This window comes from Schistocerca americana, chromosome 2 (assembly GCF_021461395.2).
Source record: "Schistocerca americana isolate TAMUIC-IGC-003095 chromosome 2, iqSchAmer2.1, whole genome shotgun sequence".
NCBI lineage: Eukaryota > Metazoa > Arthropoda > Insecta > Orthoptera > Acrididae > Schistocerca > Schistocerca americana.
Window position 1 is genome coordinate 2417825 of NC_060120.1, and position 16890 is coordinate 2434714.

The 16890-nt window shown below is 43.3% G+C and overlaps 1 protein-coding gene across 2 annotated transcripts in view; it reads right to left on the bottom strand.

The window, feature by feature from the left end:
* LOC124595990 overlaps nt 1–16890 on the bottom strand; it is a 106013-nt gene that overhangs the window by 17862 nt on the left and 71261 nt on the right. The window contains exon 3 of one of the 2 annotated variants that reach the window (XM_047134937.1): nt 9448–9594. In XM_047134937.1, coding sequence (XP_046990893.1) covers nt 9448–9594 — 147 coding nt within the window. Of the gene's footprint in view, nt 1–9413; nt 9595–16890 lie in introns of both variants that reach the window. The other variant, XM_047134935.1, reaches the window with a different exon arrangement.

Below are 16890 nucleotides of genomic sequence, written 5' to 3' on the forward strand. Positions count from 1 at the left end.
ATCACTCGTACCTCTGGTTTGAGAAGACTGACGACTGAAGTAGGAACATTTCCCAAAAGATAAAACAGGTATAGACTCTCTTTTCTTTTAAAACTATAAATGGTAGCGTAGCTAGTACTATCTATCGTTCTACTAAACTGAATGAGTGCGACACCATTGATGAAGCTTCAACCTCGAAAGAAGTTTATTAATACCAATTAGCCGAAATAAAAAAAATCATCCAATCCAGAAGTCACTCACAGTTAGAGTAATTAGTTTCTGATGTGTGTACTGGCTCGAAAATGGTTCAAATGGCTCTGAGCACTATGGTACTTCAGTACTGAGGTCATCAGTCCCCCAGAACTTAGAACTACTTAAACCTAGCTAACGTAAGGGGATCACACACACCCATGCCCGAGGCAGGATTCGAACATGCGACCGTAGCGGTGTAGTGGCCACTGATACTTAAAAGATCGTTTCAGTAATTGTATCACTGTCCATTTATGAGTTGATTAGCAACATATCAAAAAGCTGACTATGCAATGATTAATATTTGTCGTATCCCGACAGTAAATCGCTTCTCGCTTGCTTTAAGCATCAAGACGATTACTATGCCGTTCATATAAGTCTTTGATAGTTATTATCAAGCTAATGTCCGTAAATTGCAGTTAATGTTACTGAACCAAACGCCCGATATCCAACCGCGTATCTTAAACTCCGTACCGATATTTGAGAATTTGCGCGCGATTTGTCTGCACCAAAGTAGGGCCGTGGTTCCCTTGAATATTTTTTAAATCAACTCCCGGTTGTAAATTAACAATTCTGTGCCCATTCATGAAAGTTACAGAAGATCCGCACTCGACGACTACTCGATCGCGCACTCGAGCAACACGGAAGTTTTTTTTTTTTCTTTTACAAAGAGAAAACATATCAAGCATAATGCAACAAGGTGATCTGCTAGCTCAAAGCATATTTATATCTATCTCATTAAAACTCATTACCTATTAAATGTGGTACATAATTAAATTCTTTACTCTGCAAATAATCAAAAAATTTAGAAATGAATGACATGTGTAAGAAACTCTAGTTGATATGACGTCATGGGTCACTACTTGTTTCGACTCCCCTACACTCGCGTGACGCAAAGTAGATCCGACTATATTGGACATAATCAGGTAATGCTAAAAAACGGATAGCCACAGTTTTCATGGGGGTTGTGCCACATGTTCCCCATGTTTGCTTCATACTAGCGGCTAATCTTTCTGGTACTAATACGAGGGTAGGAGTAGGCAACATGCAACAGGGAATAACAATATTAACGTGCTAATAGTAAACTGCAGCAGCGTCTATAGAAAGCTCCCACAACTGCTCTCATTAATAAACGGTCACAACGCCCACATAGTACTAGGGACAGAAAATTGGCTGAAACCAGACGTAAACAGTAATGAAATCCTAAACTCAGATTGGAATGTATACCGCAGGGACAGGCTGGACAGTGAAGGGGGAGGCGTGTTTACAGCGATAAGAAGTGCAATAGTATCGAAGGAAATTGACGGAGATCCGAAATGTGAAATAATTTGGGTGAAGGTCACGGTTAAAACAGTCTCAGACATGGTAATTGGATGTCTCTATATATTTCGAGTAGATTTCCCCACCATGTTATAGTTCTGGGTGGAGATTTTAATTTGCCGGATATAGACTGGGAGACTCAAACGTTCATAACGGGTGGCAGGGACAAAGAATCCAGTGAAATTTTTTTAAGTGCTTTATCTGAAAACTACCTTGAGCAGTTAAACAGAGGACCGACTCGTGGCGATAACATATTAGACCTTCTGGTGACAAACAGACCCGAATTATTTGAAACAGTTAACGTTGAACAGGGAATCAGCGATCATAAAGCGGTTACGGCATCGATGATTTCAGCCGTAAATAGAAATATTAAAAAAGGTAGGAAGATTTTTCTGTTTACCAAAAGTGACATAAAGCAGATTACAGAGTACTTGACGGCTCAACACAAAAGTCTCGTCTCAAGTACAGATAGTGTTGAGGATCAGTGGACAAAGTTCAAAACCATCGTACAATATGCGTTAGATGAGTATGTGCCAAGCAAGATCGTAAGAGATGGAAGAGAGCCACCGTGGTACAACAGCCGAGTTAGGAAACTGCTGCGGAAGCAAAGGGAACTTCACAGCAAACATAAACATAGCCAAAGCCTTCCAGACAAACAAAAATTACGCGAAGCGATATTTAGTGTGAGGAGGGCTATGCTAGAGGCGTTCAATGAATTCGAAAGTAAAGTTCTGTGTACTGACTTGGCAGAAAATCCTAAGAAATTTTCGTCTTATGGCAAAGCGGTAGGTGGATCAAAACAAAATGTCCAGACACTCTGTGACCAAAATGGTACTGAAACAGAGGATGCCAGACTAAAGGCCGACATACTAAATGTCTTTTTCCAAAGCTGTTTCACAGAGGAAGACTGCACTGTAGTTCCTTCTCTAGATTGTCGCATACATGACAAAATGGTAGATATCGAAATAGACGACAGAGGAATAGAGAAACAATTAAAATCGCTCAAAAGAGGAACGGCCGCTGGGCCTGATGGGATACCAGTTCTATTTTACACAGAGTACGCGAAGGAACTTGCCCCCCTTCTTGCAGCGGTGTACCGTAGGTCCCTACAAGAGCCTAGCGTTCCAAAGGATTGGAAAAGGGCACAGGTCATCCCCGTTTTCAAGAAGGGACGTCGAACAGATGTGCAGGACTATACACCTATATCTCTAACGTCGATCAGTTGTAGAATTTTGGAACACGTACTATGTTCGAGTATAATGACTTTTCTGGAGACTAGAAATCTACTCTGTAGGAAACAGCATAGGTTTCGAAAAAGACGGTCGTGTGAAACCCAGCTCGCGCTATTCGTCCACGAGACTCAGAGGGCCATAAACACGAGTTCACAGGTAGATGCCGTGTTTCTTGACTCCCGCAAGGCGTTCGATACAGTTACCCACAGTCGTTTAATGAACAAAGTAAGACCATATGGACTATCAGACCAATTGTGTGATTGGATTGAAGAGTTCCTAGATAACATAACGCAGCATGTTATTCTCAATGGAGAGAAGTCTTCCGAAGTAAGAATGATTTCAGGTGTGCCGCAGGGGAGTGTCATAGAACCGTTGCTATTCACAATATACATAAATGACCTTGTGGATGACATCGGAAGTTCACTGAGGCTTTTTGCAGATGATGCTGTGGTGTATCGAGAGGTTGTAACAATGGAAAATTGTACTGAAATGCAGGAGGATCTGCAGCGAATTGACGCATGGTGCAGGGAATGGCAATTGAATCTCAATGTAGACAAGTGTAATGTGCTGCGAATACATAGAAAGATAGATCCTTTATCATTTAGCTACAAAATAGCAGGTCAGCAACTGGAAGCAGTTAATTCCATAAATTATCTGGGAGTACGCATTAGGTGTGATTGAAAATGGAATGATCATATAAAGTTGATCGTCGGTAAAGCGGATGCCAGACTGAGATACATTGGAAGAATCCTAAGGAAATGCAGTCCGAAAACAAAGGAAGTAGGTTACAGTACGCTTGTTCGCCCACTGCTTGAATACTGCTCAGCAATGTGGGATCCGTACCAGATAGGGTTGATAGAAGAGATAGAGAAGATCCAACGGAGAGCAGCGCGCTTCGTTACAGGATCATTTAGTAATCGCGAAAGCGTTACGAAGATGATAAACTCCAGTGGAAGACTTTGCAGGAGAGACGCTCAGTAGCTCGGTACGGGCTTTTGTTAAAGTTTCGAGAACATACCTTCACCGAGGAGTCAAGCAGTATATTGCTCCCTCCTACGTATATCTCGCGAAGAGACCATGAGGATAAAATCAGAGAGATTAGAGCCCACACAGAAGCATACCGACAATCCTTCTTTCCACGAACAATACGAGACTGGAATAGAAGGGAGAACCGATAGAGGTACTCAAGGTACCCACCGCCACACACCGTCAGGTGGCTTGCGGAGTATGGATGTAGATGCAGATGCTGGTAATGTGTTCCTACGCAGAGTACGTAAACGACGCGCCTCCGGTGAGAGAATGGCGGTGCATGTTCCACTGAAATCAACTGTACCGGGTGCTGCATCATATGAAAAACTGGTACGTAGCATAGAAACCATGCATTTCTGGAGATACGTGCGTTAGACCTAAATGCCCCTTATCCTCTCCAGTTTACTCTCCTGCAGTTTGTAAAAATACTCCGCACACAGGCTCTTTAGTCGGTATCTTTATTAAGAAACTATTCCACCATACTTACATTGTGATTTAGAGGAACCACATTAAACAAAATTAATTCCTTGCTCTCCTGAATGGGAGTCTTCTATTCTACTGTTTTGAAACCGCTTTCATAACCTGGAACTAAAAATAAAACTCGACATATTTCACATTAACAAACCCCAAATTCCACCCTTGTTCAGAGCCTTTGTTTGTAGATCCACATATAACTGAGACCGGATAAGACTGTCTCGAAGAGGATTATGCAAAGCAATGCGCTACAGTGTTGCAAGTAACTAGCGGGCTGAAAACAGCCTTACTTTATCCCGGTAGAATTTATAAATCAACCTGCCGCCGAGTTTTTCAATAACGTTTTGTAAATAACCTTCTAAAATAATCATCTGACTATCTTTAGTCATAACATCATCCAAAGATATGTACTGTCATATCATTATTACACTATTACACTACGCCATTAAAATTGCTACACCACGAATATGACGTGCTACAGATGCGAAATTTAACAGACAGGAAGAAGATGCTATGATATGCAAATGTTTAGCTTTTCAGATCATTCACACAAGGTTGGCGCCGGTGACGACACCTACAACGTGCTGACATGAGGAAAGTTTCCAACCGATTTCTCATACACAAACAGCAGTTGACCGGCGTTGCCTGGTGAAACGTTGTTCTGATGCCTCGTGTAAGGAGGAGAAATGCGTACCATCACGTTTCCGACTTTGATGAAGGTCGGATTGTAGCCTATCGCGATTGCGGTTTGTCGTATCGCGACATTGCTGCTAGCGTTTATCACCTGGCGTGATGGTACGGGGTGCCATATGTTACACGTCTCGGTCACCTCTTGTTCGCATTGACGGCACCTTGAACGGTGGACGTTACATTTCAGATGTGTTACGACCCGTGGCTCTACCCTTCATTCGATCCCTGCGGAACCCTACATTTCAGCAGAATAATGCACTATCGCATGTTGCAGGTCCTGTACGGGCCTTTCTGGATACAGAAAAAGTGCGACTGCTGTCCTGGCCAGCACATTCTCCAGATCTCTCACCAACTGAAAACGTCTGGTCAACGGTGGCCGAGCAACGGGCTCGCCACAATACGCCAGTCGCTACTCTTGATGAACTGTGGTATCGTGTTGAAGCTGCATGGGCAGCTGTACCTGTACACGCCACCCAAGCTCTGTCTGACTCAATGCCCAGGCGTATGAAGGCCGTTATTACGGCCAGAGGTGGTTGTTCTGGGTACTGATTTCTCAGGATCTATGAACCCAAATTGCGTGAAAATGTAATCACATGTCAGTTCTAGTACAATATACTTGTCCAATGAATACCCGTTTATCATCTGTGTTTCTTCTTGGTGTAGCAATTTTAATGGTTAGTAGTGTATGTCGTGCTTTAGGTGGTCTAAACATTTCCTTCCGCACCTCTTTGTTGTTCTCACCAACTGGCCTAAATATGAAGCATATATAGTGCTCCTGTGGCCGTATGACAAAACTATTTGAACACTCGTGTACATTCTAGATGTCAGTCATTCCGACAGTTTACAGGAAATTCTACATAGTGTCATAGAAAAGACTGATTTCTGAAAGAGAATATTTTAGAAGGAGATATTAGGAAAGATGGCCTAAAACAAAAGAAAAATAGTGGAAAATTTTCAGATATGTTTAGAAGACATAACAGTAAGGAAATACCAACATACAATATATTAATACGCATTTTTCCTATACATAATAGTAAGAAAATATCAACGTACAAGATATTAAGACGCATTTTTACTATCTTATGGTAGCATCTTATACTTTGCAGCAAAGTAGCCAAATATAATGAAATAGATTTACGGATGGTCTCTTTGTACCAGAGTATATGCTTTTGCATCTTTCTTATTTTAAAATTACGAGGCCCATTCAGAAAGTAAGCTCAGTTCGGTCACAAAATGGAAACCACTGTGACAATCAAAAATGTTTTATTTGCAACAGTTAGCTACGCCTTCCAAGCTACTTCTCTACATAGTCGCCGCTCCGATTTAGACATTTGCCGCAGCGTTGTAGCAACATTCCAGTACCCTCGTCATAGAAGGCAGCCGCCCGCGCTTCCTGCCGATCCTCTACGCTGGTCTGCAGCTCGTTGCCTGTGCCACAACAATGTCTTCGTAACCAGTGCTTCATGTGAGCGGAGAAGCAAGTCAGGGAGAATCAGTTATGGGCTCAATTGTGGGTGATCAAACACTTCCCTCCTAAAATGCTGTCGAGCATCTTCATTGACCCTGCAGAGTGCGGCGGAGGATTGTCATGCAGAAGCAAAAGCATGACACCTGTGTTATGTGGGCTGCGTGACATCAAGCGAAACCTCACATCAGGCGCTCATACTTGGTGAGGGACGCTGTTGTTCTAAGCATCTCCACGTGCTCCCTGTGTGCTCAGAACTGAACAGAGCGACGTGACGTGATCGACAGGCAAACTAAAGGCACAGCCCATCGCATTTGTGCAAAGCTTCGTTGGATTTTCATTGTGGTTTCCATTTGTCACCCCATCAGGCCTTACTTTCCGAATAGGCTTCGAATTACTCGTGACTTGCGTAAAAGAAATGTGGAGATCTCAAACGACCATACAGTTGTTTTCTTTTATTCATAAATATGCGAGGCATAGTATAAAACATCTGCTTCATATGGACATTCATACATTAAAGAGACTGTTTGCCCCCCCCCCCCCCTCAAATCAACCCCAGGTGGTACAGACAAGCCGTCGCGTGAATTACTTTTGAACAAATTATCCGAAAACTGTCTTGAGCAGCTAAATCGACAGCCAACGCGTAATGGAGATATTTTAGATCTGGTAGCCACGAACAGACCAGACCTCATCGACGGTGTAAGTGTTGAGACAGGGATTAGTGATCATGATGTTGTCATTACGAATATGGTTACGAAAGTTAAAATGTCGGTCAAGAAGGCTAGGAGAGTATTCCTACTAGAAAGAGCAGATAAGCACTTGTTAGCATCCCACTTAGTAAATGAATCGACTTCATTTACTTCCGGTACGATGGACGTGGAAGAATTATGGGCAAATTTTAAACACATTGTAAATCACGCATTGGACAAGTATGTGCCGAAAAAGTGAGTTACGGACGGAAAAGACCCACCGTGGTTTAACAGCGCAATTCGGAGAATGCTCAGGAAGCAAATGCAGTTGCACTCGCGGTACAAGAAAGATCGGGAGAATGAGGACAGGCAAAAGTTAGTAGAGATTCGTGTTGCTCTAAAAAGAGCGATGCGCGAGCATTCAACCACTACCACCGTCATACCTTAGCAAAAGATCTTGCTGAAAACCCAAGGAAATTCTGGTCTTACGTAAAATCGGTAAGCGGGCCGAAGGCTTCCATCCAGTCACTCACTAATCAGTCTGGCCTGGCAACGCAAGACAGGAAAACGAAAGCTCAAATTTTAAATTTAGCATTTGAGAAATCTTTCACGCAGGAGGACCGTACAACCATACCGCCATTTGAGTCTCGTACAGATTCCCGTATGGAGGACATAGTGACAGACATCCCTGGGGTTGTGAAGCAGCTGAATGGGTTGAAAACAAATAAATCGCCAGGTCCTGATGGGATTCCAATTCGGTTTTGCAGAGAGTACTCTACTGCATTGGCTCCTTACTTAGCTTGCATTTATCGCGAATCTATTGCCCAACGCAAAGTTCCCAGCGACTGGAAAAAAGCGCAGGTGATGCCTGTATATAAGAAGGGTAGAAGGACGGATCCTCAAAATTACAGACCAATATCCTCAACATCGGTTTGTTGCAGGATTCTCGACCATATTCTCAGTTCGAATATAATGAATTTCCTTGAGACAGAGAAGTTGCTGTCCAAGCATCAACACGGCTTTAGAAAGCATCGCTCCTGCGAAACGCAACTCGCCCTTTTTTCCACATGATATCTTGCGAACCATGGATGAAGGGTATCAGACAGATGCCATATTCCTTGACTTCCGGAAAGCGTTTGACTCGGTGCCCCACTGCAGACTCCTAACTAAGGTACGAGTATATGGGATTGGTTCCCAAATATGTGAGTGGCTCAAACACTTCATAAGTAATAGAACCCAGTACGTTGTCCTCGATAGTGGGTGTTCATCGGAGGTGAGGGTATCATCTGGAGTGCCCCAGGGAAGTGTGGTAGGTCCGCTGTTGTTTTCTATCTACATAAATGATCTTTTGGATAGGGTGGATAGCAATGTGCGGCTGTTTGCTGATGACGCTGTGGTGTACGGGAAGGTGTCGTCGTTGAGCGACTGTAGGAGGATACGAGATGACTTGGACAGGATTTGTGACTGGTGTAAAGAATGGCAGATAACTCTAAATATAGATAAATGTAAATTAATGCAGATGAATAGGAAAAAGAATCCGGTAATGTTTGAATACTCCATTAGTAGTGTAGCGCTTGACACATTCACGTCGATTAAATATTTGGGCGTAACACTGCAGAGCGATATGATGTGGGACAAGCATGTAATGGCAGTTGTGGGGAAGGCGGATAGTCGCCTTCGGTTCATTGGTAGAATTTTGGGAAGATGTGGTTCATCTGTAAAGGAGACCGCTTATAGAGCGCTGGTGCGACCTATTCTTGAGTACTGCTCGAGCGTTTGGGATCTCAATCAGGTCGGATTGAGGGAGGACACAGAAGCAATTCAGAGGCGGGCTGCTAGATTTGTTACTGGTAGGTTTGATCATCACGCGAGTGTTACGGAAATGCTTCAGGAACTCGGGTGGGAGTCTCTAGAGGAAAGGAGGCGTTCTTTTCGTGAATCGCTAGTGAGGAAATTTAGAGAACCAGAGTTTGTGGCTGACTGCAGTACAATTTTACTGCCGCCAACTTACATTTCGCGGAAAGATCACAAAGATAAGATAAGAGAGATTAGGGGTCGTACAGAGGCATATAGGCAGTCATTTTTCCCTCTTTCTGTTTGGGAGTGGAACAGGGAGAGAAGATGCTAGTTGTAGAACGAGGTACCACCCACCACGCACCTTATGGTGGATTGCGGAGTATGTATGTAGATGTAGATGTAGATGTAGATGTAGATGTAGAACCAACATTAAAGAGAGAGTGCCCTGCAGAATGCAAGAGTACGCAGATTAGGAACAGAAAACTGCACATTGCAGACGACGCTGTCGAGTGCAGCCCCCCACCTCGAACTTCTCGCCGGGCCGGACGACCATCAGCATGTTGAAGGCGGCCAGCGGCCCCGGGCTGCCGTCCGGCTGCTCCACCAGGGCGCACAGGCTGATGCGCTCCGACAGAACCAGCCGCCACACCTCCTGCAGCTCCGCGAACGCCTGCAACGCAGATTATGGACTACAGTGAACCCGAAAATAGGGGCAGTACCAGGACAAAAAAAAATAATGCTCCGTCGAACAATTCATGATTTTTTTTAAAATTTGTTTTAACTTTGTTGTTGCACGCCCACTGTACCCCCACAGTCTCCAGTAAATGTAATGTATGAAAGTCTCGTGTGCTCCATCTGTCTGTGAATGGTGTGCGTTATTGTACTTCAGTCCTTCCGTATCAAATTTTGTGGCACCGATTTTGGGAACCACGCCACAAATTGCGTGGGAGACGAGCTGTAAAACAAACTGAAAACGCTGGTATACCGGACTTACGGTGGTTAACAACGCACGTAGATTCGAGCCAAAACTGGCAGACTTTCCTGTCTCGTAAGTTTGCGCATTGCACATTCGGCTGTGCCAGCGAGTAGTTTTGCAGTCTGAAGCATAAAAAATGCGCCATTTAAAGAGAACTATTAGCATAGTCTACTCACTTTCTTCATTGACTTCTCACAAAGGTATTTGTGCTATTGACAAAGGATCTCAAATGTTCAAATGTGTGCGGATTCCTAAAGGACCAAACTGCTTAGGTCATCGGTCCCTAGACTTACACACTACTTAAACTTACTTATGCTAACAACAACACACACATCCATGCCCGAGGGAGTACTGGAACCTCCGGCGGGAGGGGCCGCGCAGTCCGTGACATGGCGCCCCGAACCGCGCGGCCACTCCGCGCGCCTCAGAGGATCTCAAATTGACGGCAAATTTTTAAATTTCGAGAAGGCTTTTGACACTATACCTCAAGAGTGACATCAAATCAAATTGCGTGCCAATGGAGTATCGTGTCAATTGTGTAACTAGATTGGTGATTTCCTCTCAGAAAGTTCACAACTCGTAGGAACTCACGGAAAGTCATCGAGTAAAACACAAGCAATATCTGGCGTTCCCCTAGCAAGTGTTACTGACCTTTTGCTGTTCCTGATCTACATAAATGATTTAGGAGACAATCTGAGTAGCACTCTTAGATTGTTTGCAGATGATGCTGTCATTTACCGTCTTATTAAGTCATGAAGTGACCAAAATAAATTACAAAACGATTTATACACGATACGGTACGGTGTGAGAAGTGGCAGCTGCCTCTAAATAAGTGAGTACCAACAGGAATCCGCTAAATTTCGGTTACGCGATAAATCACGCAAATCTAAAGGCTGTAAGTTCAACTAAATAGTTAGGCATTACAGTTAAAAATAACTTACGTTGGGACGATCACATAAGTAATGCTGTGCAAAAAGCAAAACAGACACTACGATTTATTGGAAGACCACTGAGGAAATGCAACAGGTGTACTAAAGAGACTGCCCACACTACGTTTGTACGTCCTCTTCTGGAGCACTGCTGTGCCGTATGGGATCCACATCAGATCGGATCGACGGAGGGCACCGAATAAGTTCTAAGGAAGGCATCTCGTTTTGTACTGTCGCAAAATAGGGGAGAGAGTGTCACGGATATGATACTTGAATTTCGGTGGCAATCATTAAAGCAATGGTGTTTTCGTTGCCGCATTATCTTCTCGAAAAATTTCAATCACCAACTTTCTCCTTTTTTTTTTTTTTTTTTTTTTTTTTTTTTTTTTTGCACGCTGTTCGAGAGTAGAATGGCAGAGAAATAGCTTCAAAGTGGTTCGATGAAACCTCTGACAGGCACTTAATTGTGAATTGCAGAGTAATCCACTGAGAAAACAAAAGAAATCCTTGCCGACAAAGCATATGAAAGTCTCAAGCAAGTTTATGACTGGTCTATAAGCAATGAAGTGACATTGAACATAAAGAAAACTAATGCCATGAATTTCAGTTTGAAGAGGAAAAATGTCATTGTTAAATTAAATGTAGATAGCACCTCTATTGACTGTGTAACAAATGCAAAATTTCTAGGAATGAATATTGATTCTCAGTTGAAGTAGTGTGAACACACAAAGGAACTTGCAAACAGAATGTTATCAGCATATTACGCCCTTAGAATCCTATCATCGGTGTTTAACATGCAATGTCTTTTAGTTACATATTATTCATATGTACGCTCAATTCTTAGCTATATCCTTTTTTGGAGAACAAATGCACAAAATATGAACACAATTTTCAAACTCCAGAAAAGAGCCATAAGAATAATAACCGAAAATACTAGTCGAGCTCATTGTAAAGTTCTGTTCAAAAATACTGGGGATTTTAACTGCTCCATGTGAATAGATTTACCACTCAGGTGTACATATCAAAAATAACATTGGTAACTACCGCACAAACAGATGACCATGCAACAAGAGCTAGACTCAACTTACATTTACCAAGAGAAAATAAAAATTAAACTCAAAACAGCATTTTCTACCAAGGAATAAAACTGTACAATAAATTACCGAAAGAGATTAAACAAACTGCAAAAATATACTTCTTTAAAAGGGCAACTAAAAAGTACATGTTATGCAATACATTTTATACATTGAAGGATTACTTATATAAAACAGACCAGAGGTTTGATAAAAAACACTACACAAATAAATAATAGTAATAATGATTATAAAACATCCAAAATTCCACATAACACCTAAACTTTATTAACTTTATTAACTTTATTAACTTTATGTTTTTTCCTTCTTTTTTCCTTTATAGAAATACTTACCACCAAGCTATGCATAGCACAATACTAACACCTCTTCCACTTTCTGAGCTCAACATCTCACTCATTATGGAGGGATGCTGACTCAGGTTTTCAGGATTGCAAATGGGAAGTTGCGGTACAGAAAATGGACCAGAGATCACCAGTGTGTGTGTGTGTGAGTGTGTGTGTAGTGAGTGAAGTGTTATGAAACAATGTGTGTATAGTGCGTGTAGTGACTGATAGTGAGATATGAGTGAACAGTGCGGCATTACATTATTTAATAAGTTCTTTGTAAAAAAGTATCGTATACCAAGAGTAAATCTAATGATTGTCTCTAACTGGAAGTCTGTAAATATGTGCGTATACGAATTAGCTTATTTTAAATTGATCTAAATTTGTAAATGTTTTGACATGTTCTATATCCTTGTAAAAAGAGATCTATAGATGAATAAAGCTACTACTACTACTACTACTACTACTAATCATGTAGATGGAGATGTTAATATGATTATGTGAATACAGCAAAGTAGAGCATGTTCAAATGGTTCAAATGGCTCCAAGCACTTTGGGACTTAACATCTGAGGTCATCAGTCCCCTAGACATCTGCTTAAACCTAACTAACCTAAGGACAGCACACACATCCATGCCCGAGGCAGGATTCGAACCTGCGACCGTAGTAGCAGCGCGGTTCCAGACTGAAGCGCCTAGAACCACTCGGCCACAGCGGCCGGCACAGTAGAGCACGAGACTTTGGTAATGTTGTCTACTCTGAAGAGGAATGTATCACAGAAAAGACTCTGAAAAAGAAAGAGTGCTCTATGAAAGTAGTGTAACATCCTTAGGAAAATTATTTAATTATTAAGATAAACAGTTCCCATAAGTATTAGCACTTTATTTGGCATTGTATAAAATTTTTGCGCCGCTGCTGATAAGAACGCGCGGCAGCCAATCAGCGCGCGGCCGGATGGGCGGTGCCCGTGCCGGAAGTATTTTTCTCAGCGGATCGCGCTCTGTTAGAACTAGAGCGTGATCCCTCCGGCTCTGGCGGCAGCCAGGCGAAGCTCGTTCAAGGTCACCCGCCTTTCGTAGCAGCAGTAGCTAATTGAAGACAGCCATGCATACATTTGATCTTAAACCTAAGCAGACTGCACAACAGCAGCGGCAGCCTGGCGAAGCTCGTTCAAGGTCAACCGCCTTTCGTAGCTGCAGCGCCAAATGAAGACAGCCATGCGTGAACACCCACCCACCTCCCCAGGGGTCGTAACCCCTGCAACCCATAGAAGATATAAAAGCTTCAGTAGCTGAATTAGAGTTTTAAGGTTTAAAAAAAAAAATCTCACGAGATAGAACGAACTGATAACAACAATAAACAGTTAAGTGTTTTAAGCTTTTTAAAAAAAAATCTCACGAGATAGAACGAACTGATAACAACTAAAAAGAATACACAGAGTACACCCAGAGTAAGAAAGAGAATCCCAGAGAACCCCAGAGATAATCCCAGAGTGACCCAGGGAGAATCCCAGGGTGACCCAGGGAACTACAACACTAAGAAGAATCGCTTCTCGGCTTTTGTCAAGATCAATGTGTAGTAGTTTGATAATCTAAACTGCAAAACTGCAGAATAGCCGAGCGCAGTGCCACGGCACTGGAGGCTAGGAGCAGCCGGGAGTGACAGCGCAGAGGCGTCTGGTGTGGGACAAGAGAGCGACGGTAACTTTGAACTCGCACTGGGGGCCGTGGACGGCAGCTGCAGGTCAAGATCTCGAGTCCCGCGTGGATGGCGCCGGCCAGTCTTGTTTACATCCTGGAGTGGACGGTTCAGGCAGCTGGAGGGTAGCGGCAGCTGGTTGCTGGCAGCCGCTGGTAGTGGCCCGTGTGTATGGAGGATGCGTTGGCCGCTGTCATCGTGGGGACTGGAAGCTAAACGAGATGTGGACAGCATGCAAAGAGCAAGCGAGGAAGCATAACAACAAGCAAGCAACTGAGAAAGGAGTCAGCTAGACAACACACCGGCAAGTTCGTATAGCGAGTAATGGAGGCAGCCTGGTGCAGTTTGGGTCCAAGGTACCAGACACTTGTTATCAACATGAGGGATCACTTCATGTTCCACGCGAGCAGATAGTACCTAGGAAAATCGGGCTGATGAGACCCAAGCAGATGTTTGCTGCGGTGTGTGCTGGTGGACGACAGCGCACAAGGAAGGTGTTGTGCCGGCTGTGCTCGGCAGAAAACTCTAGTTGCACAGGCGCCTGTGTCTGGCTGTGTTTCAGCTTGAGCTGTGCTGGTTATTACGTTGCCGTAACAGCAGGGCTGCCGCGAGGCCTAATGTTTTCTGAAATAAGAATATATGAGAAGATTCTGCGCGAATTGAACCCAAAGGGTACACCTTGTATTATTGCCAATTTTGTTTCGCTGTTTAGCTTCCTGACTTCAAGATGGCTGGCCTCAGTTGAATTCCTGGCCTGATAATTTCGTCCCGCAGGCAGCATGGTATGGCCTGGTTCAGTGTCCCTTAATTATCTATTTACTGTGTCTCTTGTTCATTAGTACTATTTGTCTTTGTTTTTTTCGGGAGGGGGGGGGGGGGGCTGAGGGGGGGAGTGTCCACTCCAGTTGGTCCAGTTTTGGATATGGTGTACTGAGGTAGAAACTTGTTATTTTTTTTGTCATTCCTTCCAGCATGTACAGTTATTAGTGATATAGTTGTCCATTGTTAGATGCCCTCCTTGTTATTATAAAGTTAAAATGATTTTGGAAGTCGGGAATTTTATGGTTTGGCATTTGTATGCTACATTTTCAGTTAATGCGTACTTGCTGACTGAGTGCTGATCATATTCCTTATGCTTTACTTTCATTCATGGGCTCTGACTTATTCAATTCTATTGTTAATAAATGTGTTTATAACTTGTTAACGCGAAGTGCAGGGTGCCCATAAAGTAAGTATCCATTTTTTGGGAAACGTACATGTGAAGTGTTAGAGGTACCGTGAAGGGACATCACAATGTTAACAATTGCCGAAAGAATCACAATTCTGGAACATCGTTTACGTGGCAAAACCTATGGTGAGGTCCAGAGGCCGTTTGAGAGAAAGTATCGGAAGGATTCCCCTACAAGACTTGCTATTCGGAAGCTTGTCAACAAATCTCGGCGTACAGGATCTGTAGCTGGTGAGAGACGCGCTGCGCGACCACCGGTCAGCCCACAATCTGCACAGCGTCTGAGGGAAGCTGTCGAAAGAAGTCGAACGGCATCTACCCGCCGGCTGAGTCGTGAACTATCCATGCCGAAATCCACAGTGTCGAAAGTGCTTCACCACACCCTTAACAAGAAGGCTTATCATGTCCAGATGCTTCACCAGCTAGAGGATGAAGACCATGCGGCACGAGCAGCCATGTGTCATGATCTGTTGGAGGCTGTAGCCGAGGAGGACCTGATGAATCATGTTATGTTCAGCGACGAGGCGTCATTTCACGTCTGCGGCGTCGTCAACAAACACAATTGCCGGATCTGGGCAGACGAGCAACCCCTGAATGCACTGAGTGGCAAACGGACTCTCGCAAAGTCAATGTGTGGCGTGGTCTCATGAAAGATAGGATCTATTACCGGAGCAACCTACCTGGACATGCTGCAGTTGTTCTTGGGGCCACAGTTCCCCTGGACTTTTTTGCGTGGGGTTTCATCAAGAGCCGATTTTATGCTACCACGGTGCCACATTTGACTGAACTGAAACGGCGAATACGAGAGGTGGGCTTGCTAATAACCCCTCAAATGTATAAGCGCGGGTTCCACGCAACCACGAGGCGATGGGAAAAGTGTGTTGCCAACGAAGGTGGACATGCTGAACAATATTAACTACTCTCTCTAAATATAATGTTTATTGTGTTGTAGAACATCTGGAAAATGAAAATGGATACTTTCCTTATGGGCACCCTGTACATGGGGCCAACTTTATGCAATAAAGTATTTACATCAATTAATTTTACCACAGGGTGAGTAACGGGAAAATTTAGTGCTTTGGGGGTTGGTAGTATTGGTAATTTTGAGCACAATACTTATGGATATATGTCCCATTCCGAATAGTCGCTGTGGGAGAACACGTTTACTGTACGTTGTTATTTATCCAAAATTTACCACAGTAGTGTAGAGGAATTCGAGACGAACAGTTTGATACAGGGCACTTATGATGAAGTAGGTCGGAAAACTATCTCAAATTCGCCTACAGACCTACTTAATCCACAGCGCTTGCGCGTCGCGCGAGATTTTCAATATTCTCTTACTTTCTCACGCAAACTATTAGCCGTAGAGTAAAAAATTAATAGCATCTTTTTTGTAGCAAACTGAATGTAATTTAATTTTGTACAGCGACACGCTTTAGCTGTGGCCGCGGTTTTCTAGTTATTCGTGGAAAACGTACAAAACTAACACTAAATGTCTTCTACTCGGAAACCTTTCGGAATAGGGCATAGTATGTCCATGTACCTTCTCTCCTAGCAGACGACGCATATCTTCGAAAAATATAGATTATTGCTGTATGCAGCTAATATTACTTTATTTTCTTGTAAATCAAAGTATAAGCACCAGTACATGTTCTACACTCCTGGAAATTGAAATAAGAACACCGTGAATTCATTGTCCCAGGAAGGGGAAACTTTATT